The sequence below is a fragment of the Aethalodelphis obliquidens genome, unplaced genomic scaffold (genome assembly GCF_003676395.1).
Source record: "Aethalodelphis obliquidens isolate GAN/ISIS:26980383/991018 unplaced genomic scaffold, ASM367639v1 scaffold2, whole genome shotgun sequence".
NCBI lineage: Eukaryota > Metazoa > Chordata > Mammalia > Artiodactyla > Delphinidae > Aethalodelphis > Aethalodelphis obliquidens.
Window position 1 is genome coordinate 33,453,495 of NW_020837946.1, and position 23,339 is coordinate 33,476,833.

The window sequence follows — 23,339 nt, forward strand, 5'->3', positions numbered from 1 at the left end:
GCTGAAGAACTACTAGGGTGATGCGACGAAGGGTAGAGGTAAGTGCCATGCCTTCTTCCATCCCTGTAGGTACCAAAGTATATGATGACAAGAAGGACTCTGGTAAAGTATTTTTTACAAAATTACAAAATCAATTGCAAGCTTTTAAGTTGTAGGGGTTTTTTGTTTTGTTTTGTTTTTTTTTGTTTTAAGATGCTGAAACCTGTTTTAAAGGAGAAGGGGGATTTAGACCAGGAAGGAATGGGAGAGACTCACGTCTGGGATTTAGAAAGCAAAATGGGACCAACTCACAGAGAGAGAGACAGCCTTTGATGTCCTGACGATCAAGGACCATGGCTTAAGGACCAGACTCTTAAATCACGTGGCATTTACTGCCCGAGATAAAAAATACTTTTGTGGATCAGTGTCTGTGGTTCAAAATGGCTAGGTTCCAAAATCAGTCTTAACTTTCCAAGGGTAACATTTGGAAGGCTCCTTGCAAGAATCGAGTGGAGCCAGTTTCTAGAAGGGGCAGCTTAATGATTTTCTACTCCCCTCACTCTCAAGTCGTTACGCAGCCGTTCCTTTCCCAGAGCCCAAGTTCATGCTGAGGGCAAAGGGAATTAAAGGAAGAAGCGGAACCTGCAGCTAAGATTAGAGAGTTGCCAAGGGCCTAATTTTAGGTCCTAGCTGCCCCAGCTGATGTCCTGCACTGCTGGCTCAGCCGTGAGGACCACAAGTGTGGCCGTAAGCAGATGACTTGAGTGGGTAGAGTGTCTCCCAGGCCATCTGCAAAAGCAATTAGCTTGCTGTTGGGTGTGTTTTGAGAGAGACTACCAATTATTTCTCCTTCAACTAATGTTTCTTCAGGTGTTCAAAAGTCAATAAGGGAAAATGTGAGCGCTTGGCAGAAATTCCCACATGCTTGCCATTCTAGTATTCATGCTTCTCCACTTAAGAATGTGCTCCGAAAGGGAACTAAGCCCAGAATTCCTGGATTTTCGTGGCAAGTGACCCCCCGATTGCCTCCGGGCATAAGCTTACTGCCACACATTAGGGACAGTGTTGTTTGGGACCCCTCGGCTTCGTGAAAACAGACATGGATGGATGAGAGCAACCCTTGCATTTTGTGGGGAATTTCTGTGCCCTGCTTCCGCTGGGATTTAGGCTGTCTTTCCACTCTTCACACGGTTCCCAGCCTCAGGTTTCATGCTTAAATTGTCTTCGTCAGAGGGCAGACAATAAGAGCTGGAATCTCCCAGATCAAAGGGGAAACAGAATATATTTTAAAGTGACAACTTTGTTATCCTGCAACCGGAATAAAACCAGAATAATAAAATAATACAAATATAACCCCGTAAGTGATTCCACACTGCCACCAGAGAGCAAAATTTCTTGCATAATTATGGCAGGGAAACTCTCTTTACACACCACTCACAAGAGCATGTCTTATTTTTGCACAGTTCTTATGCCTGGGGCAGCCCACCCCTTGGATGGAGACTGTGTCCCTGAGGGTTGGGAACTGTGATAACCGGCCGGTTCTTCCTGTCTGCAAAGGGGGCTCTTAATAAAGGCTCATTGCCATGGACAATGAAAAAGTAGGCTGGCACTGCCCGGCCAAGGGAGTGCACCCTTAGAAGACGTGCCCTTGGTGAGGGCCAACGTTCTCAAGGTGCACAAACTGGCCCCAGTGGCTGCTCTCTCTTACTCTATTTTTCTTTCCAATTTTCCTGGTACCTTTGCTTTCCCTGTCTTCTTGTCCACGTCCTATCTGTCGATCTGTCTCTAAATCTATTTCTGCACCCCCCCCACACGCGCGCGCGCGCGCGCGCACACACACACACACACACACACACACACCCCGATCTGCCCCCCTTCCCCTGTCTGTTGCCGCTGGCCCTTTCATCTTCTCCCTCGGGGATTCGAGATGTCGCTGCAGGAAGTGCTTGTCGGCGGAGGCAACAGCAGCAGAGCCCTGTGGCTTTGACAAACCTCATTTAATTGGGAGGAAGCCAGGAGAATTTGAAAGAACTGAAACATCCACGAAACTCCTTTTATCAGGCATAATTTAAACTCTGCATGGAAAAACCCCTATATGTATAAAGAAAAGTCAACTTCCCTCCTGCTGTGAGCACTCCTTGTCTCCCCGACAGCACAGGCAGGCTCCTGCAAGATTCCATCTTTTCATTTTTCTAAAAGTGTCAAAGTAGATTTGGGCTCTGTGGCTGGGTGAACAGAGAAGGAATACAGATTGGTCCCTCTCCTACACCTGCATGTGCACGCACACACACGCACACACACACACACACACACACACAACAGAGTCCCTGTGTTGGTGGCTTTGCTTCAGATGACCAGGATGAATCAAAACCCAGGTTTCTAACAACACATCAGTTTGCACAGTGATTTTCTCCTAATTACTCTTCATCAAGGAAAAGCTGGTGCCCAGAAAACTTTGAAGATCCCCAGTGGTTCTCAGTACACAGAATAATAAATCCTGGAGGAGGGCCCATGGGAGAAGTTTCTTTAAATGGAGAGAGGGAGCGTGAATGTGTGTGTGTGTGTACACCCCCAGTGTGTATACCTGCGTGAAGTGGTAGCTGGAAGCCCCAAGCCCAAGAGGAGAAAGCTAAGAAGGGGGGATCTAGGGGTTCAGACTGGGAAGAGGGGATTGAGATGGGAGTAGGGGAGCGGATGGGGCTAAAGCTTGGGGTGAGGTACCAGGAAGGGCGTAAGAATTGTAGGTCTGGTGGAATGTCCTTTATTCTACCCATATGCCAAGCCACGTCCCTCCCCTCCTTCCAAATTCTACTCCAGAGTCACCTCCAGTCTCATCCATCTTACTTGAGTTATTCTAGTTCCTCCAAAGAATTGCCTTTAGCGCACACATATTCTCTGAACATCTGCAGCTGATTATGCACAGGCTTTAGCTGTTTAGATATGATTTGTGCTAATATGTGTATGAGGGTGTCCTGTTTCCTCTTCCTCACCCTCTTTTCCTCCCACTTCATAGGATCCTTGAGGTCAAGGACAAGCCTCTTTTTTCCCTCAAGTTTTATAGTACTTAATATGTTCTTGACACTTGATGGCAACTTAATAAATACTGATGACCGACTCTTCTTACAGGGTTAAGCAAGACATTAACCCCAGTTGTATGATTATGGTTATTTTTGGAGATCCTAAATGACTCACTTTAATAATAAAATACCTCAAGAAATCCCAAACTAAGAGCTTTGGGCTGATGCAGGACAATGTCCCAGTTACAGTGGAGCTGCATTTGCAAACCCTGGAGACTTTGGCCAGACCACATGCCTAAGCCTACTGAACAGGAGCTCCCCACCCCACGCCCATCCTCGCCCCATCACACCCCCCAGTCCAGGACCCTCCCCCCAGTCTGAGCCCCTAGACCTTCCTTATTAGCTTTCTTCTCTCTGGCTCAGGACTTCTAAAAACTGTTTTCAGTTGAATGCTGGATGTTTTCAAAGAAACTCCACCTAAGGATAGTGCCCCGCAAACAGCCGGGGCCATGACTGCCCTGCCCACAACTTCTGCACAGCCTTTCCTGGCCACCTTCTGAGAAACATGAGGAGTGCTCTAGCCACATGATCTCTCAGAAGTTTTCAGGTTTGGAGGATGACTTCATGCCCAGGCAGCAAAGCTGATTTCAGGTTAACTTGTGCTTCCCGTGAGCGTCCAGCCTGGGAGGACGCTCCCCTCTCCCCATGCCCCACCCCGTACTTCCTTGGGCAGCATCAGATTACCAATCAAGACAGGCCCAGCTCTCCTCTCCCGATATATCCATGTCACCTATCATCTTACTCTGCTGAAAGAGAAAAGGGAGTTGTGAGAAACTTTGGTTTTGCTTCTCCTGGCAGATGCTAGTGAAAGCAAACTCAGAGGCAACTTTCATCTCATCCAGTTTCTAAGAGTAAGTGAGTATATGGGAAATGTTTGGATCATTACAAGGAGATCTGTGTCACCTCAACCCTCAACTTCTGAGTTTTAGAAAATCGCAAAAAAAACCCTCAGGCAAGATTTGAACCCATCTCACTTCTCCCAGCTCTAAGCTCACTTCTGGTTGCAAATTCTATAATTCTCCAGTGCACTGAGAAAATACTTAGACACCGAGACTTATATGTGTACATGAATACACTAAACACACACACACACACACACACACACACACACACACTCCCTTGCTCACCATCAGGAAGTTGGTGCAGCTGAGCAGGCAGGGCCCTGAAATAATTGTGAACCAGTGCTTCCTGGGCGGAGACACGGTCTCTTGGAAAGCCTTTCAGCATTTGGGAGGCCAGGTCTTCAGCTTCCGGAGCCCTGTCTAACCTGGAAAAGTGAGAGAGAAAAAGAGTTTCTCCAGAGGCCTCACTTCTGAAAAATCAAGGGGGAAAGAAGAAAAGCAAAGAAAAGGAGATGGCTAGAAGAGTTTCAAATAGAATTTTTCTGGGACTAGTAAAGTTGATGGCAAGTTGAAACTCTTACCTGTCCTGTTACTAAGATTAAGGGAAATTTTCAGCATTGCCACCATTCAGCCCCCACCCCCGCCCCCTCCACCGTGGCTCTCGGTACCAGGTGTACATAAAGGACCTGGAATTGTAATAATAGAAACAGAAATATATAATTAAGGATTCTTCTTTGAGGGACACAGCGGCCTCTAGCAAGCAGAAAAGCCCAGATGGAAATATGTTCCAAGGGTGGCAAGCACAGAATCCTAGGAGGGGAAGAGGGAAAGAGGAGACTCTGGAGGGTGAAACTTGGGTGGAAAAAACCCTTATTTACAGTGTTTCTGAAGCTCAGCTCCTAGGGTTTGTCTCTAAGAAGCTCTATTGGTTTCCCCTGAGATAGAGCATAGGCAAGAAAGATAATTAAGTACCCAAATTACAGTAAGGACAAATCCTCAAGTTGACCTTATGTTGAATTATAAATTTGGAGTTGAGCAAATCCATTAGCTGAGCAACTACTATGTAGGCGGTTGGATCTGGGAGATGCAGGGAAGCTGTCTTCTGGCAGCTTAATCTCGCAGAGGAGTCAGACACTAATCAAATGGTCATACTAATGCATAAGCACAATTGGGAAGAAAAAGGTCCAGACTTGGGAGGTGGTCAGGGAGAACTTTCCTGAGGAAGCAGCATTTGAGCTGAGAGCTGAAGACCTGGGGCAGGGGAGGGGCAGGCGTTGCAGACCCCCAGGGTGGGAGGGAGAAGAGTTATTTTAAAGAAAGGAAGAAAGGCCAGTTTGCTGGCCTGGGACAAAGAGGAGAGGGGCCTGATATGAAGCTGGGGAGGGTGGCAAGGGTCTGACCCTGCAGGCCCTGTGGGTCTTCCATGCTTCCTATTTACTTACAGTGGCTGAAAGTCTTTGCTAATCTAGTGCCAATCATTTAAGTGCACCCATCTCTAGAGCCCACAGACAGGTTTACAAGTGGAAAGCACAAGACAGAAAACTGTGCTGATCCAGAGAGACAGTTAACTGCCGAACTGTTGCCTGACGTTCAGAATTCAGTTGCATGGCCATGCAACTCCCCAATTAAGCAAAAACAGATGAGCTTCCTTAAGGTTGAATGTACCTACCAACCTGAAGCGAGAAACAGATACCCTTTCCCTCCCCAGGTGCCATGATGCAGTGATGCAGGAAGCCCTGGCCCAGAGTTGGAATTTGCCTAATTTTTGCATAAGATTTGCATAAAAAACTTTCAGGTATCTGACTCCCATGACATAAAACTCTTTCTGCAAACAGATAACTAATTCTACCCTCAAACTCAAGAGTAAATGCTTCACAGACTTAAAATAGACAAGAAATCTGCATATCCCCGGTCCTTGCAAATTTCCAGGCCAGCTGGAAGAGAAGGGAACCAGGGGTGGAGGCCTGCTTCGTCGTTTGTGGCCTGAAGTGCTGGCGGGTCTTTTCTCCATCTAGGGTGCCCTGCCCAGGCGCAGATTTTCAGGGCCAATGAAATAGGAGTCCAGAGTGCAGAAGCTGGTTCCAATCAGCAGGACCCAGGACCCGTCTGGAAGGAGACTCAGGGAAAATCCGTTTTCACTACAGGGTGGTGGAGTGGGATGCGTGCCGAAATTAGGGCCTGAAACCTCTCTGAACTTCCGGGGGTGGGCGGGTGGACAGGTGGTTATGGGGGCGGGGAGGGCAGCGATGCATCCACCTCCACACTGCACCCCAGTCAGAGATGTGTTTCCTCGGCACACTCCCACCCAGCTTGCTCATAACAACTGAATTGTTACAGAACTGCTCTAGAGAAGGGGCTTAGGAGCTGCGATCTCATTGGGCAAGGAAGGCTAGGGGACTTGTTCCAACCGGTGTTAGCTCGGGCGTACATACTGGTTTCATTTAGACTGTATCTAGGTGGGGTGGCTGCCGGAGGCAGGAAAGGCTGATGTAGCTTACGGGGCTTGTGGGGACACATAGAAGCAGAGCAGGCCACTTCCGGCGGACAAATGAAAGAAAGGAGAGTGGGAACCGGTCAGTAATATGGAGACTTCTTCTTGAGGACTTTCCTCTTCAACTAACCAACCTTCCCCCGACCCCACCCCACCCCCCGGCCCCCGCCCTTCCCATGAGGTTGTGTCCAGGCTTTTAGTGGCGTTGGGACTTATTTCAATCTCACGGCCTCCAAACTGTGACCGCCACCACCTACTTCTGCTCCTCAGCTGGTAGAGGCGGAGTATACACATGAAGGCTTTTCCTCGGGTGAGACAATCTCACATTGGTCTTCCCCGTATAAACCAAATACGTGCCCTCCTGACTACGAGCCTTTACTAGTAGCATAGTAAAGGCTTATAGTAGGACCACCTGATCTGGACAAGCATCCTAAGAATCTCCACCTTGCTATGATCTCTTATTTGGGAGCTGAGAAAAGAGCCCTAGGGATACAGATGTTGCTTCTTTGGGCACAAATGTTAATTTACCTCCACGTTTGTATAATTCTGCTTCTTTCTGCCATCTATAGTCTTGTTTACTATCCATTGCCTTTATTGGCACATTTCTACAATTTTCTACCTCCTCTAACTCCTACCCGAACAATTCTTCACTGGTTACAACCCCTGCTTTGGAAATGAAAGTTGACATGAAAAGCGAACATCGCAAAATTAATTTGCCTACTAGCACATTTCCATATAGGCTGAATGTTAATAGATATTATTTGTTAGGCTTGTGATATTAGCTATGGAACATGCCAGGAGTACCTTGCAAAGTTAAGAGAACCTACCACCCAATTAATGGGAGTCTGTTAATAAAGACAAAGAATCCTCTGGTGAACCTCTCCTACTAGTAACATTTCCAGAATTGAGAAGCGTTCCATTGTCAGAATAATACGTTTGTTGTAGAACACTTAGAAAATGCAGAGAAAGAAAACTGAAGCTATCTCATCACGCTGAGATGACCCTTTTCACTCAAAGATAATCACCATTGCTTTAGTGTTTATTTATTCTTTAGTCCTTTATTTTTATACAGATCTATTTTTTGTTTTACAAAAAAATGGGATCATACTCTACATGCTGTTCAACCTACTTTTTGCACTTGACTGTCTTGATCATCTTCCCAGGACTTTGAATAGCCTTCTGGGACATAGTTTTAATGACTGCAGAGCATTTCACTATGTAGCTATACCATAGTCCACATAGCCAAACGCTTATTGAAGTTGTTTCCTTTCTTGTTGGGGTGTAAGGGGCTACTATTAAAATCATGCTGTGACAAATATCCTCAAAGATAAATCATTGCGTACTTGTGCAATAATTTCCTTAGTATAAATTCTGGAAATTGAAATTCCCAGGTTGAAGGATACTATACAACATGTTAAATTTTTTTTTTTTTTTTTTTTGCCGTACGCGGGCCTCTCACTGTTGTGGTCTCTCCCGTTGCGGAGCACAGGCTCCGGACGCGCAGGCTCAGCGGCCATGGCTCACGGGCGCAGCTGCTCTGCGGCATGTGGGGTCTTCCCTGACCGGGGTACAAACCCGCGTCCCCTGCATCGACAGGCAGACTCTCAACCACTGCGCCACCAGGGAAGCCCTCTAAATTTTTTGATTATCAGCTAGTTGTCCCAATTTCCATTTCCACCAGCATTCCGGGAGAGCTCCTGTCTGTGTGTGCAAAGAAAACAAATTCATTCCAGCCAACCTGAATTGCCACGGGCCCCACTGCTCATGATAGTGGTAAAAGGATTATAATTGTAAATCAATCCTGAAAGATGTGCTGGGTGTGAGGACATCCACATTTAATTTTAGAAGTCCAGAATAGAAACATGAACAATAAAAAGTTACTCAACATATCTGGAATCTGGTGGCTTTCAGGGGCCTAAGGCAACTGCCTTGATTTCTCTGCACAGCCTGGCTCTGAGTATAAAACTCTCCCACTGCCATTGCTGCCAGCAGGTTGATGGGGGAAGGGCTTTATCTGTTTGCAGCACAAGGCTGGTCACGGTGAGTTCAGCTGGGTTCTTTGTTGTTTTCCCCTAGATCCACAGAAAGAGAAAAAGGGCAGGGATAGAGCGGTCACTTTCTTTTTTCCAATTTTTCAATTTGTTTTTATTTTGAAGTGATTTTAAGTTTACAGAAGAGTTTCAGGAGTAATAGTTGTATGTTTCACTAGCTTCCCCTAATGTTAACATTTCAGATAGTCATAGTAAAATTATCAAAACTAAGTAATTAATAGGCAATATTATTAACTAAACTGCAGACTTTATTCAAATATCAAATATTGGTTTTTTTCGATGGTGACCTTTTTGTTGTTGTTGTTTCAGGAGAGTGGGTACTTTTTTAGTGCTGTCAGTTTAGGATGTGGTAAAGCAGATATCCCCAATAAGAAATATCTCCAATAGGGCTTCCCTGGTGGCGCAGTGGTTGAGAGTCCGCCTGCTGATGCAGGGGACGCGGGTTCGTGCCCCGGTCCGGGAAGATTCCACATGCCGCGGAGTGGCTAGGCCCGTGAGCCATGGCCGCTGAGCCTGTGCATCCGGATCCTGTGCTCCGCAACGGGAGAGGCCACAACAGTGAGAGGCCCACGTACCGAAAAAAAAAAAAAAAAAGAAATATCTCCAACACTAGAAAGAAACAGCATCAGAGAAGCTGTCCTATAATTTCCTAATCAGTCTAACCAGTGAGTGTGCACTTACTAGGCCCATGTTAATCGCAATCCCATCAAACCCCAGACAAGGCCTCGAGGTGCATTTCCAGTCCACTCACAGTTCCTCTGCTCCTTGGCAGAAATATTGTAAAAAAGCCAGTGACAACAAGGCTATTCTTTACTCATCACACTTGCAACTTGACTCAACTGACAAAGCCACAGAGACCTGGGTACCAGATGAAGCCCAGCCCTACCGCTTACTTAGCTTGATGACTTTGGCCAAGTTACTGAACTTCTTTGAGCTTCAGTTTCCTTCTCTTTGAAATGGGAATGAGATTTGTGAGGCATAAGTGAAATAACATGTACAGCCCCCTACTAGGCACACAGCAAGCATCCCACCTAACCTTAGTCCCCTTTCAATGACAAAGCCCTTCTCAGAGCCAAGAGGTTTCTCAAGTGATAACTTAGGCCAGTGCTGTCTAATAGAACTTTCCGAGCTGATGGAAAAATCCTGTTTCTGCCCCGTCCCATATGGTAGCCACTACTCACATGTGGCTATTGAGCCCTTCAAGTGTGGCTACTGCAACTGAGCAGCTAAATTTTTTTTAATTGAAGTATAGTTGATTTACAATATTGTGTTTGTTTCAGGTGTACAGCGTAGTGACTCAGTTTTGGGGGTTTTGTTTTGCAGATTATATTCCATTATAGGTTATTACAAGATATTGGATATAATTCCCTGTGCTATACAGTAAATCCTTGGAGTAACTGAATTTCAAATTTAATTTTAAATAATGTAAATTGAAATAGTCACATGTGGTTAGTGGCTATGGTATGAGACAGCACATCTCTAGACATTACTCCTTGCTTTGAGAATCTGAGCAAAGAGAAGCCAGGAGTCTGAGCTAAGGCAGAGGTATTGCTGGGAACGAGGCAGTGGGCCGAGGTGTTGCCTATGGTCAGAAAAGCCAGCGGGATGTTCAGCGAGTCCACGTCCTGCTGAGCCTAGAAGGAAGGGCTGGCTGGGCGGCTGCAGGCGCTTTCTCCTGCCATGCGACAGTGACGACAGCAGCAGTGCAGGGTAGTAAGGCAGTCTGCAGGTTTGGAGTTACCGTTTATTTTGGAAGCCAGTGGTGAAATGGAAGAAAACCACAGGGCAGCATGAAAATCCAAATCCCTCTAGTTAGGGGTTAGGGAGCCTGACTATGCGGGCAAGAGGAAGTTTGCACGTCTTGCACGAAATGATACACAGCAGTTCCCTGGAACCTGTCTCCAAAACAACGGGGAGTTTCAGGTGATACAGTGCGTTTGAAAATAAGAGTGCAGCGCGCGGACACCCTGGGGAGAATCGTCCCTCCCAAAAAAAGATCCTTTGCTAGTTCATAGTTCTGTCTTCCGACCTATTTCACTCTTTGTGCTCTGATATCCACTCTCCGTGGAGGCTTTTTAAAGCACATGAACAGTAAGTATGGGGAAAAAAATCAAACAAACTTTGGTTGGGTTAAACCCTACCACATTTTCAGGGAAGAGCAACGTTCAAACGTTCAGTGAGGGTCTCTTTCTCTTCTCCCCACCTGCAGGAGGGTGTTTTTCTTTGACATTTGAGCCCCTTTCCCCTGTCTCTGATGTTTTTCTCACTGCCTTGTTTGTCTCCTCACTGAAGCAAAAAGAACAGAGCCTCGGCTAATTACTCTCAGATCAAATAATACTGGTTATTGTAATTGGTCATTGTCCGAAAACACTGAGTTCTTCTTAGCTCTGAGGTTGCCTGGCACGGCTTAGTTAGCTAACTATTCCGGGAATGTCTCTATTATCTGTTTTACTTTGCAAAAGAAACCGGGGACTTGTTGAAAGCTGGTAATAAAAGTCTGCCCTGGTCCGAGCGGAGGCTGCGTAGAGAGGGCCTGGGAAAGCGTGGCCTCCATGAATCACGTTGCCCCCCAACAGCTGCTCAGTGACGTCACTTGGTTTCTGTGTCGGAGAATAATAAACCCACTAGGTCTTCTTACAGGCCAACGCTCCCTCGTTCTCAGGGCCTCGGGCAGGGTTGAGGGGCGCAAAACAATTTTAATGACCAAACTCACGGGAAGTAAAATGGTTCACAGAGAAAAACTAACAGACTCACAGGTGGCTGCCTGTCCAAGAGGCGTCTTCCTGGGGCTGAGGGCCCCCAGATCAAGGTGCTCAGGGGCTGGGTGTTCATCAGGATGAGGCCCAGGGAAATGTCCCTTCAACCCTGCTGAAAGATAAGCTTTCCAAGGCGGTACTCACCGGTTGCAGACATTCTGAAGGCTCTGAGGCTTAGGCAGTGGGAACCATTCTGGAAAGCACACATAGACACGTTAAAAGACAAAAACAACCCTAAAATCCTGTTGCCAAAAATATTATTAAAATTCTAAATGCTCTTCTTGGCTTGGGGTAACAGGGAATTCAGTTATCAGGTAGGCAAACTAAATGAGTTTAAGTTTAAATGGAAGGTCACCATTCTGGGTTGAGCTGTGTCCTTCTCCCGAATTCACAGGTCAAAGTCCTAGGCCCAAGTACCTCAGAATTTGACCTTATTTGGACACAGGGTCGTTGCAGATGTAATTAGTAAAGATGAGGTCATTAGGGTGGACCTTAATTTAATATGACCAGGGTCCGAATAAAAAAGGAAATTTTGGACATAGAGACGGACATGTATAGGGGAAGACAAAGAAGAGACAGAAGGAGAAGACAGCATGTACAAGCCAAGGAGAGAGGCCTGAACAAATCCTTCCCTCAGAGCCCTCAGAAAGAACCAATCCTGCCAACACCTCAAGTTCAGATCTAGCCTCCAGAAGCGAGAGATGATAAATTTCCATGGCTTAAGCCACCCAGTTTGTAGTACTTTGTTACAGCATCCCTAGCAAACTAAAATAATACAGTCACAATATTTAATGTCTGCTGTGTGCAGAACATGTGCCGAGTGCTGGGAGAATACAAAAGTAATCACAAGAAGCTTCCCCACTCCTACAGAGCTTACAATTCATTGGAGAGAACAAAACGTGCTTGCCCCACCCCCCTCCAAGAAAACTCATGTGACAAATGAGGGGGCAAAGTCTTAAAAACTCAGAAGTGGTTAAAACGTTAACGGGACTAATTTTATATGTCACTTACAGTAAAGGTGGAAGTGAATCCTGGCTTGAATAATCCAAAATGGATGATAATAAGATTTGTAATTTTCTTTGGAGCACTCTTTACAACATTACATGTGGATACATGTGTTTCTATTTTTTTTTTTTGATACTGACACTATTTAACCCAAAATAAAACCACTATAAAAGGAGACAATTTCTTATTCATTCAAGAAATACTAATTACATGCTTACTCTATGTAAGGGTGCTAAAAGGGGCTACAAGGATGTAAGCTTATGCTGCTTATCAAATCCTTCTATTTCCGACTCCAAATTGAGAAAAGAGTATTTCAACTCTCATGTAAAAGGATGTTTTTGCTTTATATTTTCCTTGGGCCTGAAATGTAATTCTCTTGGTTTTAAAAGCTCTCTTCTTCCAGCTCCTATAGGAATGGAATATAGCAAGACTGTTTATCCAACAAAGAATTTAATCATAGTTGGGCAAAAGATGGTTTTGACAATACTGACCTTTTCATGTCTGTATGTATATAGAAAAAGCCCTGGAAGACCACTCACCTGATCGTGATAATGGTCACTAGGGCTTACCCTTCTCACTTCTATGCTAATTTTCTTAAATTTATTTATTTTTAAATAAAAAGCACATATTACTTGTCTAACTTCAAAAATATGTTCAATTAAAGATGGACATTATGGTATTAAGAGTTGTAGAATGAAAGCTGTGATCAAAGAACATGATTTAAGCTGAGTTTTCAAGGTCAGATGCAATCAAATGTGAACTACTCTGCTGGCAGTATTTTTTTAAAATAAATTTATTTATTTATTTATTTTTGGCTGTGTTGGGTCTTCGTTGCTGCGCGCGGGCTTTCTCTAGTTGCGGCGAGCGGGGGCTACTATTCGTTGCTGAGCCAGGGCTTCTCATTGTGGTGGCTTCTCTTGTTGGGGAGCATGGGCTCTAGGCGCGGGCTTCAGTAGTTGTGGCTTGTGGGCTTTAGAGCGCAGGTTCAGTAGTTGTGGCTCAGGGGCTTAGTTGTTCCGCAGCATGTGGGATCTTCCCGGACTCGGGCTTGAACCCATGTCCCCTGCATTGGCAGGCAGATGCTTAACCACTGCACCACCAGGAAAGCCCTCTGCTGGTGTTTTATAGTCCCAGGTGGGCACTAAGGGAAGCACTTGCCTATACCGGTTATTTACTCTCTCTTCAGGTGATTGTGCCTAAATTCAAATAACCAGTAAAGATAAGAATACCTGGCGGGCTTCCCTGGTGGCGCAGTGGTTGAGAGTCCGCCTGCCGATGCGGGGGACACGGGTTCGTGCCCTGGTCTGGGAAGATCCCACATGCCGCGGAGTGGCTGGGCCCGTGGGCCCGTGGGGCCATGGCCGCTGAGCTTGCGCGTCCGGAGCCTGTGCTCCGCAACGCGAGAGGCCACAGTAGCGGGGGGCCACAACAGGGAGAGGCCCGCATACCACAAAAAAAAATAAATAAAAAAAAAAAAAAAAAAAAAGAATACCTGGCATTTGTTCAGAATGTTTATTTCCAGACCACTTTCTGCTGCCTACTGACAGTTTTCCCTGGCTAAACAAAATTAAAATATTTCCTCATTCAGTCATATCCCAATTTCCAATTGATATAGTGAGATCCATTTCAATACTCTCCCATGTTTTGTTTTTATGTGCTGCGGGTTTTGGCCTTTAGTATTTTAATACAATTGCTGGCTTTAGTGTTGTTCTTGTGGAACATGGGTTTGGAATTAGCTGAATTAGGGTTTGAACACTGAACCTAGGGTTTGAAACTACTGCTTCAAGTTCACTGTGACCTTAAGCAAGATACTTTCGCCATGGCCAGCCTGTTTCCATAACTCAAGTTGGAGGTCATAGTCGCCTCACAAGGACTAAGTGATTTGTTGAATTTATGGATGCAGTGAGATAACGAATGTAACGTGCTGGCCTCAGAGCATTAAATAAATCCTATTTCCTTCCCCTTCTTTCTCTTCCTTTGAAAAGTGATGGGCAATGCAAACTATGTGTAGTTGGGACCTGGACTTGGTTTTTTTTTTTTTTTTTTTTGCGGTACGCAGGCCTCTCACCGTTGTGGCCTCTCCCGTTGCAGAGCACAGGCTCCGGACGTGCAGGCTCAGCGGCCATGGCTCGTGGGCCCAGCCGCTCCGCAGTATGTGGGATCTTCCCGGACCGGGGCATGAACCCATGTCCCCTGCATCGGCAGGCGGACTCTCAACCACAGCGCCACCAGGGAAGCCCGGAGCGAGATAATTATAGCTCCTACTGCACAGTGAGTGAAGTATAAGTATTTCCTCATCCTTTGCCGTTTTTCCTTCTGCCTCTTTCTCTTGTTTTATGTACCATGTATTTCTCCTCTCAGGTTTCAATAAGGTTTCTGCTTATTGTTCTCCTTGGAAACCCATAATTTGCTGTTTCATTCTACTGAAATTCTAACGTGTTCCAAGCTTGAGTTCTTACAAGCCTAGCTTAATTTCTTTTGAGTTTTCAGTGTGGGCCAGAGGTGTGTGCCTTAGCTCTGTGGTGTAGTAACATGAACACAAGCCCAGGCTTAAATCTCCTTTCTGCCACTTATGAGCTCTGGGCTTTGGGGGAAATTACTTCACCTCTCTGGTTAAGTAACTCAGAAGTTTCTCAATCTGTAAAGTGGGAACACTTTTCCAGTTGCCTGGGAGAATTAGATAAGATTAAGCACTTGGCCTGTAGTAGGGACTCAATCAATGTTAGTCTTATTCCTTTTTCTTTTTCTTCTTCTTGTTTCTACCTCTCATTTTGGAGAAGCAACCTGGGCTCACACAAGTGGTCCTCAAGCCAAGCAGCACACTAGCATCACCTGGGAGAGTTTTTGAACCAAAAGGAGGCGCTGGCTTCACCCCACAGAGTCTGATTCAACGAGCCTGGGGAGGGCCCAGCATTGGTCGGTTGTTGTGTTGTTGTTATGTTTAATGGTCTCCAGATGTTTCTAGAGTGGCACTAAATGAGGCAGAGGACACTGGTCTATCAAGGAGGGCAGGGTCGACCAGCACCTCCCACACACTTCTCTGGGGCTCATTTCCTCAAGTAGGCTTGTGAAAATTCAGTTAATCAATGTACATAAAAATCACAGAACACCGTGTCTGATGCATACTTCACATGTTTTTCAAGGATGTGAAAGAGGAAGCATGATGAAGGAAAAAAATCATTCCTCGTAAATTCTACCAGTAGAGGTTGACTTGTAAGAGTTGGCCCCAGGGCTTCCCTGGTGGTGCAGTGGTTGAGAGTCCTGCCTGCCGATGCAGGGGACACAGGTTCATGCCCCGGTCTGGGGAGATCTCACATGCCGCGGAGCGGCTGGGCCCGTGAGCCATGGCCGCTGAGCCTGCGTGTCCGGAGCCTGTGCTCCACAACGGGAGAGGCCACAACAGTGAGAGGCCGGCGTACCGCATTAAAAAAAAGAGTTGGTCCGAGGAGGCAATGTGACAACATTGAACTTGAGGTTCCGTGTCTTGCATAGACTGTGCCTGACTCTCTTCCCACATCTATTTTGTAGCTACGTTAGCCCAGATAGAGGATTGAGGTGTCCAGCGTCAGCCAGGTTGCTGGTTATGAAGCAGAGCCAACGCCCAGCACCCGTTTGTGGCCAGCCCTCTGCTCTTATGCAGATAACCTGACGCTGGGTGACCTTGCCTCCTTCCCATTGATTTTTCCCAGTAGTTAAACTGCAAGCGATCAATGAGAGAATGATCTACAAACAGGCATTTTTACCCAGCGCCATTTCAAGAGAAGTCTGTTTCTCTGGCTTCAGTAGCCTCTCAAATCGTAGGTCTGTAGGTAGCTTATTTCCCTTCTCCTTCCAAAGATGATGGTTAATCATTAGACCAGATTCCTCTCCATCTCCTCCTTCTGCAGTTCTCTTTAAAGGAGTTCTCGTTTGAGTTCAGTTGGAATTTGAGGCAGGAAGAGCAAAGTAAACTTTGCTTTTCTAAAAGCCAAGTTTAAAAGCTGAACGTTTTAATTTCCCAACTGAACAGAGTAAAAGTAAAATGAGGGCCAAACTGTTGTTACCATAGTAAGATAATGCATTTTTCCATAAACCTTGAAGAAAGCTCATTTCACAACTGATTCAAGTCAATAGAGATTTGTTGGCTGGTTGATAAAATATCACCAGGACCATTTTGAGCCTTAGCTCAAAGTGAAACATTTTCCAGTTACTATAGGCTTTACCACAATCCCCCTAAGGTTATCTTATAGTGCAGTCTACTGAACTACACCTCTGGAATTTCCCCCACACACAATGCATTCTTGAGATACCATATATTTGGATAGTTGATAATGCTGTTAGCCTTACTGTACTATCTCAAGTAGGAACTTTAAAGCGGCTTGCAAAAATCTGTAGCTCTTCTACCTCACCCTCAGCCTCACCCCAGTTATACACACTCAAGCCCTCGCAGCGGCTCGCCTCCCTCTTCCTCAGGCAGCTGGCTTAGTCTTTTGCTCAAGGAGTCTGAACTTGGCATTCCTGTTTGAGTGTCATGGGGACACCGAAAGCCAGTGCTCTCACGCGGGCGCTCCTTGGCATCTGAGGCTGGCACTTCAACCCTCACTGGGGGCTTATCACTCTTCTAACCCTGCATCAAAACTTTTTGTGGATTCTAAGAAAATATCTATCCTCGGAAGCCTGTTCCTAAGGCAGTGGTCTCTGGAGAGGAAGGGGAAGCCGGGCCTGGCTCCTGGTGTGTGGATGGAGAAGGTGGAGGTGATGGGCTCAGTCAGGAGTCTCCCCTCTCCCGGGGGCAGTGTTTAATGTCTGTCCACGCCCACAGATGATGTTTGAGCTATAGCTTGATCATGCCATTCGGTGTCTATGGTATTTAATGACGCATCATTTGACAACATTTATCACTCCCCTGTAGCCTCTACAAATGTTTGAGGGCCACATGTGCAGATGTTGTGCTCAGCACTGGAAATGCACAGACATGGTACTTGGTGCTCCTCCCAAGTTTACAGCCGTATGATTTCCACGGGATGATGATGCCAACAATGATGGTAATTATCATCATCTTTTGGTCTTTTCCAGCCTCTCTGACTCTTCCTTCTCAGCTTGCAAAGAACCCTTTCCCTCTACTGGATCCTTCAGCACTGGTCCCCCTGGTCCCCCCCCGTCATAGTCTCCTTTCTCCACACGGTCTCCCTCGTGCGATTGAACTCACCCCTGGAGCTTTAAATACCACTTTAAGCAGATGACTTCCAATTTTGTATTTCTAGATTACACCCCTATAATCACAGGCTTGTATTTCTTTTCTTTTTTTTTGCCGCACTGCATAGCTTGTGGGATCTTAGTTCCCTGACCAGGGATTGAACCCGGGCCCTCGGCACTGAGCGAGCAGAGTCCTAACCATTGGACTGCCGGGCAATTCCCCACAGGCTTGTATTTCTAATTGCTTTTCAGATATCTCCATTTGGTGGTCTCACAGATATCTTCATCTTGAAATGTTCAAACCTAATACTCATTACACTCCCCACAAATCTGTTCCTTCCCCCTTTTATTTCCTGTGCCAGTAAATGGTATTATCATTCTCTCACCCACTGGATTTAGATTTCTCCTTCACAAGTCAAATCCAATCAGTTACAACCTCCCCTTGACTCTACCTCCTTCATGCTTTTTAGATTTGCCCCAACATTCTTCATCCATTGCTACTGCTCTGGTTGACACTTCCTATTTAGCTTCTAGAATCCAGAGCACTGCCACACTGACTACCACCAATTTAATTCTACATATGGTCTTCCAAGCAATTTTTTCTAAAATTGAAATCCTGCCGTATCACTTCCCTGCTAACAATCAGCCGATGCCTTCTCTTTGCTTCTTAGTCGAGTCCAAATCCTTAGGATGATTACAAATCACTTTCCAGTCGGTTCCCCACCTGTCCTTCCAGGTTAATCTCCGACAATGGTCGGCCACAAAGCCGACATTCTAGCTTCCCTGAGCAATTCACCGGCGTGTATATTACCAGGTACACCCGCTTTCCTACTCCTCTGTGTCAAGTTCCTTTGTCTGGAATGTCCTTCCCCCTCTTGCTCACCTGGAGAAAACCCACTTCACCATGCCTGAAACCCAGCTCATGTCTCTTTCTCCCAAACAGTCCCTAAATTCCCCAGACAAGCCAAGGCCTTTTTCCAAGTGTTCCTAGAGGTCCCTAGGGGATCCTGCTATAATAATACTTTCCACATTGTAGTATTTATTTGTTTCTCCCTCTAGACTGTATGCCTTGAAGGCAGGTATCAATGTATTATTGATTTTTGCATCTTAGTCTTAGCACCTAGCATTCAATAAATATTTGTTGAATGAATGAAAAATTGATGCTTAGGTGAAAAATAAAAAATGAAATTTACTAAACCTTATTCTTAAGAGGTAAAAGTGACGCAAGAGAGCCCACTTGTGATTCCCACTCTGTATCTTACAGAGATCGATGATGCCAGGCACAGGCCACGAAGGTGTGGAAGAAGTCTCTGATCTGACCCAGATCCATGATGTTTGCAACCTTAAGGCCTTTTTCCTGAACTGGGAAGAAACGTAGCAGGGTTTACTTGAAAAAAATTTCTTTTAACCTGCTTTCCTTCATTTGTAACTTTTCCTAATCTTAACTACTTTAAGATTATCCAGTACCCCTCAATAAAAACTAATAATTGTCACCAAATGAAGATGAGAAAACTAAAAATAAATGTAGAAACTATTAATGAAGATCAAAGTGGGCCATGTATCTAAATGAATTTCACTGCTTGACTGGGGGGATGGGTTAATAAAGATGTTAATAGTAACTCCCACGAGCTTTTGCCGTGCTCCAGAAGTGGGACAGCAATGCGCCTGATGGTGGTTCATAGATTCGGTGAACATCGTGGCTTCATTACCTGAAGCAGGCGGGGTTGCCTGCTGGAGTCCCAGGGCGGGAGCTCCACTCACATTACATTTCAGAAACATGTCACCAAGCTCACAGATTCTAAAAGCAAGTCTGGGTTAAAGGACATAATCATTTGGGAATGAACTTGGAAAAGTGTTATTGGCTGATGCCAGCCTAAGGCATTGTTTTATTACCAAATTATATTTGCCCTTGGAAGGTACTGTGGAATTACCTATGAGCACCAACTTGGAGTTCAACAGGCTGGATATTCTGGGTCACCCCCTTCCTGGCCAGGTGACCCTGGGCAAGACACATACCTCCCCAAGCCTTAGCTCTCTCGTCTATAAAGTGGGAACGGTAACGTTGCCCCTGTTGGATAGAGCTGTTGTGAATCCAAGTAGTATGATGTATGAAAAGTGCCTAATTCATAGTTAGTGCTCAATAAACGACCGTTATTTTACCCGGCAACAAGGCGAATAATAACTTACATGTACTTTCTTGGCAAAACAGGCAGAACAAGGATTATTAGTCCAGAAGGTGCTAGAACCTGGAACTAGAACCCAGGTGGCCATTGATTTCATCTAACAAATATCTATTTACTATTACGTGCCAGTTATGGGGGCAGGTGTAAAATACTGGAAACACTGGAAGTGGTCAGGTTTGCTTCGTAGAAAACCTCAGCACTCTTTCCACTGTACCATGCTTTGGGCGAAACCAACAATGACAACATGAATACCAACTGTGATTTAGTGGCCCTTACTGGACACCATTATGTAGATAATAAGGGTTCTCCCGGGGAAGAGCCCTGTGGCCACAGCGTGGGCAGGCATCTCACAGCAGTTTAGGATGGGCAGCAGAAAGGAGCCTTCACCAGAAGGGACAGCTTTAACAGGCGCTCAGACTGACTCAGGTAGGTGTTTGAAAACTGCAGGTCAGCTCTTAGGGTATGTGAATTCAGGCAGTGTTTAGGTCCAAGCAAGGAAAAACCAAAGTCAGTTCTGGCCTAGGAGGTGTGCCTGACATCTGTAAGGAAGCCAAGAACTCTAAGGGAGCTAAACAGAAAGAAACAGACATTGCATCAGCTCTCACACAACTACCATTGAGTCTGAACCCTGGTGAGTCACTGAGCAGCTGAATGAACTTCCACCCTGTGTAAAAAAAAAAGGATGGGAACTAACTTTTATTGGGCATTGCCTAAAAGTTAGGCACTGTGGATGTTAATTATTGCTTTATAATATATACATATATCAAATCATTATGTTGTCTGCAAAATGAGACAGAGGGACATAACATGGTTAACAGAAGGAGAACAGGTTTGTTGTAAACTGACCCATTTCCAACCTAGGAAATGCCTCTGTGTGGAAACGGGAGAAAGCCTCTGTTTCCTCAGGTGTAAAACTGTGCTACTCCAACCAGCAGGGACCCTAGCAGACAGTATAAGGATTAGCTATTATGTATGTCCTGTGCCTGGCACACAGGGGACACTTTTTAAATGATAGGATTGCTCCCATTTTGCAGATTAGGGAACTGGGAAAGAAATAACTTCCTCAAGTACCCCCAGAGAGTACGAGGTGGAGTGTGGATCTGCCGCTCCATGAATTGATGCCAATAATTAAAACCTCTCTTATCAGTATCCTTTCCCTTAGTTCAGCCCACTGAGTAACTCACTTGGCTAATAGCTCATTCTATTGAGTGGATGCACAGCTTAGATTGTGTTCACAGTAGGCACACAAAGACACACTCAGAACTCTTTGAGCCCAAAGCGTGGTAGCTCTATGTAATCCCGACATGAACAAGGATCATTTTAGATTTTTAATTATCATCTGTCCTATAATGATGTCAGATGAAGTGAAGCTCTCACACTGGATTTCAGGTCAAAATAAAACGTTCCCAGGGTAAGGCTAGATTGCTGTGTTGTGAGCCTGTCTGATGCCAGTATTCCGCCCCCATTATTTCTTGCTTCCACCTGGTGGTCAAAAGTTGAAAAAGCAGGCGTCCTGAAAATAACTAGGTGTCAGCAGGATCCATTTGCCTATCGTTTATAGGACATCTGAATCTGGGTCGCTGCAGGGCTTTTAGTACTGCTTTCCTGCCTTTTGATTTCTACCAAGTTCCTCCAGTGGAAAATCTTTCCATGTGCAGTGTTCTTTCCCGGGGCTGAAAGGACCAAGATAATCCCGGATGCTTCCCTGCAGCTGAGCTCATGTCACAAATCAGGCATGATTTTCAGCAGGTATTTCTTTAAAAGTTTGAAGGCCTCTGTGGACTCTATTCCCTTCTCAACGGGAACAGGCATCAAAGAGACGGGAATAAAATGCTTTGCGCTCACATCAGGAACTAATTGGCAATTTGGCAAATGCATTGACTAATGTCATGCACTGTTATTTCTAAATCCTCTCCTGTCCTTGACCCCCAGTATCTAGATGTAAACTTGGGACCATTAGTGGAGAAGGATAAAGTCTTCTGGTGCCTCAAATGGAATTGAGAGGGATTTAAACTAGGCGCTTTTGAGTGTGGTGAAATGAACCCAGCAGTACATTAATGCTAGGATTTGAGCTCACACAGCATGAGTGCTTTCAAAAACCGTGTTTAAGGAAGCAAACAGAGCCACGACAGACCCTTTCAGTGGAGCAAAAGGAGTTGGATGAAACAATCAATGACACATTAAAAAACCACAACTGGGCTGCAATCATGTGGGCAGAAAAAAAAGTTTTTCTTTATCACAGGATCTTTGCATCTAATGAGATGGTGCCTGGACAACCTCCAGAGGGGTAAGGCCTCTGTTTACTTTAGCTGAGAAATGTCTAAATATTTAGTTGGTTCCCTTAAAAGCCTTACACCAGTCTGTAGCAAACTGGTCTTTAAGGTATGATCTTATTGGGTCTATATTGCCATTGGGAGAGCTATTTAAAGGGAATTTGGAAAAGTCAGAAGATATTACCACTGAAGGTGCAAATGTTAACTTTTTTTCCCCCCTCTCAAAATTAACTCTTTTTAATGTCCTCCAAATATTTAATTTAGGACCAATACCTTGCCAGTCAATACTTTCTCTTAATTCATCCTAAATGGTTCTCTACTTCTTACATACACTTTATTCTTATTGGTTCCAGTTGGGCCCGAAGTGCTTTGAGGCTAAAATGGGGAGGGACTCCTGAGCGCATTTTCTTGGTAGCGGGAGGGGAAGCTAAGAGGGCTGAGAGACTTTGTCAAAATGTCTATAGGGGTCCACCCTTTAAATTCACACTACTGTCATGTATCGGCAGATTTCAGTCAAGACCAATATCCAGTTTGCTCTAAGCTTCTGGGATCCTCTGTGTCACAAACACAGCGCATCCCAGATATGGCATCAGTTGGGGCTTTAACCTTTTTAGACTTTCGGATAGTAGAATCCCCTCCAGCATGCCTTCTTTATTATTGCTTCCTGTGCACTCTCACCAAGGATCACCGAACTGCTCCCCTCCCCCGCTGCAGGAGGCCAGCACAGACACTGTTCCGCCAGTTTGATGAATGTGTCTTGGCTAATTGTGTGCAAGATGGCAGGCCTTTAGCAAGTGTGACCAGTTTATTGTTCAGCCAATCACAGGCGCCTCAGTTAGCATGTGAAAAGGGGGTGTGTTGCTGGGGAGGGTGAGTGTTCTGGCGGCTGAGTCAAAGGAGGAGCGTTTTGGGGGGTCACAGAGCAACACCCACTTCTTTGAGGGGATGTTACTATGCTCTACTAAACCTGTAAACCTCTTACTCAAAGCACTTTTTTTCTCTTCCCTCTTTTTTCAAGGAGATCTTTTTTTCCCATGGTTCAAGCAAGGCAAGACACTGGCTACTCTACAGATGGAGCTCACGTTCCAGGGTTTTTAATATTTCACTTTTATATTTCTGTTAGAGAATGATCCTGCTGAGAGTCTGGGAGTCCGTGCTCGTCAGAACCCCTCACTGACACTTGGATATATTGCTCTGAAAGCTATCCCAGGAGAAAAGATTAAATAAAAAAAAGCCTACTTTTCAAAGCCTACTTCTCAATCTGCCCACATCAAAATAAGACAACTGGCCCTTTGAAGTGGAAGACACAAGAGTTCTCAGCCAGCTTGCTTAAAGCAGGGGGTGGGGCTGGGGGAGATAAGGAAGAAGAAAGGAAGGAAGGAAGGAAGGAAGGAAGGGAGGAAGGAAGGAAGGAAGGAAGGGAGGAAGGAAGGAAGGAAGGAAGGAAGGAAGGAAGGAAGGAAAGAAAGAAAGAAAGAAAGAAAGAAAGAAAGAAAGAAAGAAAGAA

General features: G+C 45.4%; 1 protein-coding gene across 1 annotated transcript in view; it reads right to left on the reverse strand.

The window, feature by feature from the left end:
* CDK15 (cyclin dependent kinase 15) overlaps window positions 1–23,339 on the reverse strand; it is a 113,462-nt gene that overhangs the window by 11,047 nt on the left and 79,076 nt on the right. Inside the window, exons 15-16 of the mRNA XM_027123971.1 lie at window positions 11,341–11,389; window positions 4,184–4,323 (exon numbers count right to left, since the gene is read on the reverse strand). Coding sequence (XP_026979772.1) covers window positions 4,184–4,323; window positions 11,341–11,389 — 189 coding nt within the window. The remainder of the gene's footprint in view (window positions 1–4,183; window positions 4,324–11,340; window positions 11,390–23,339) is intronic.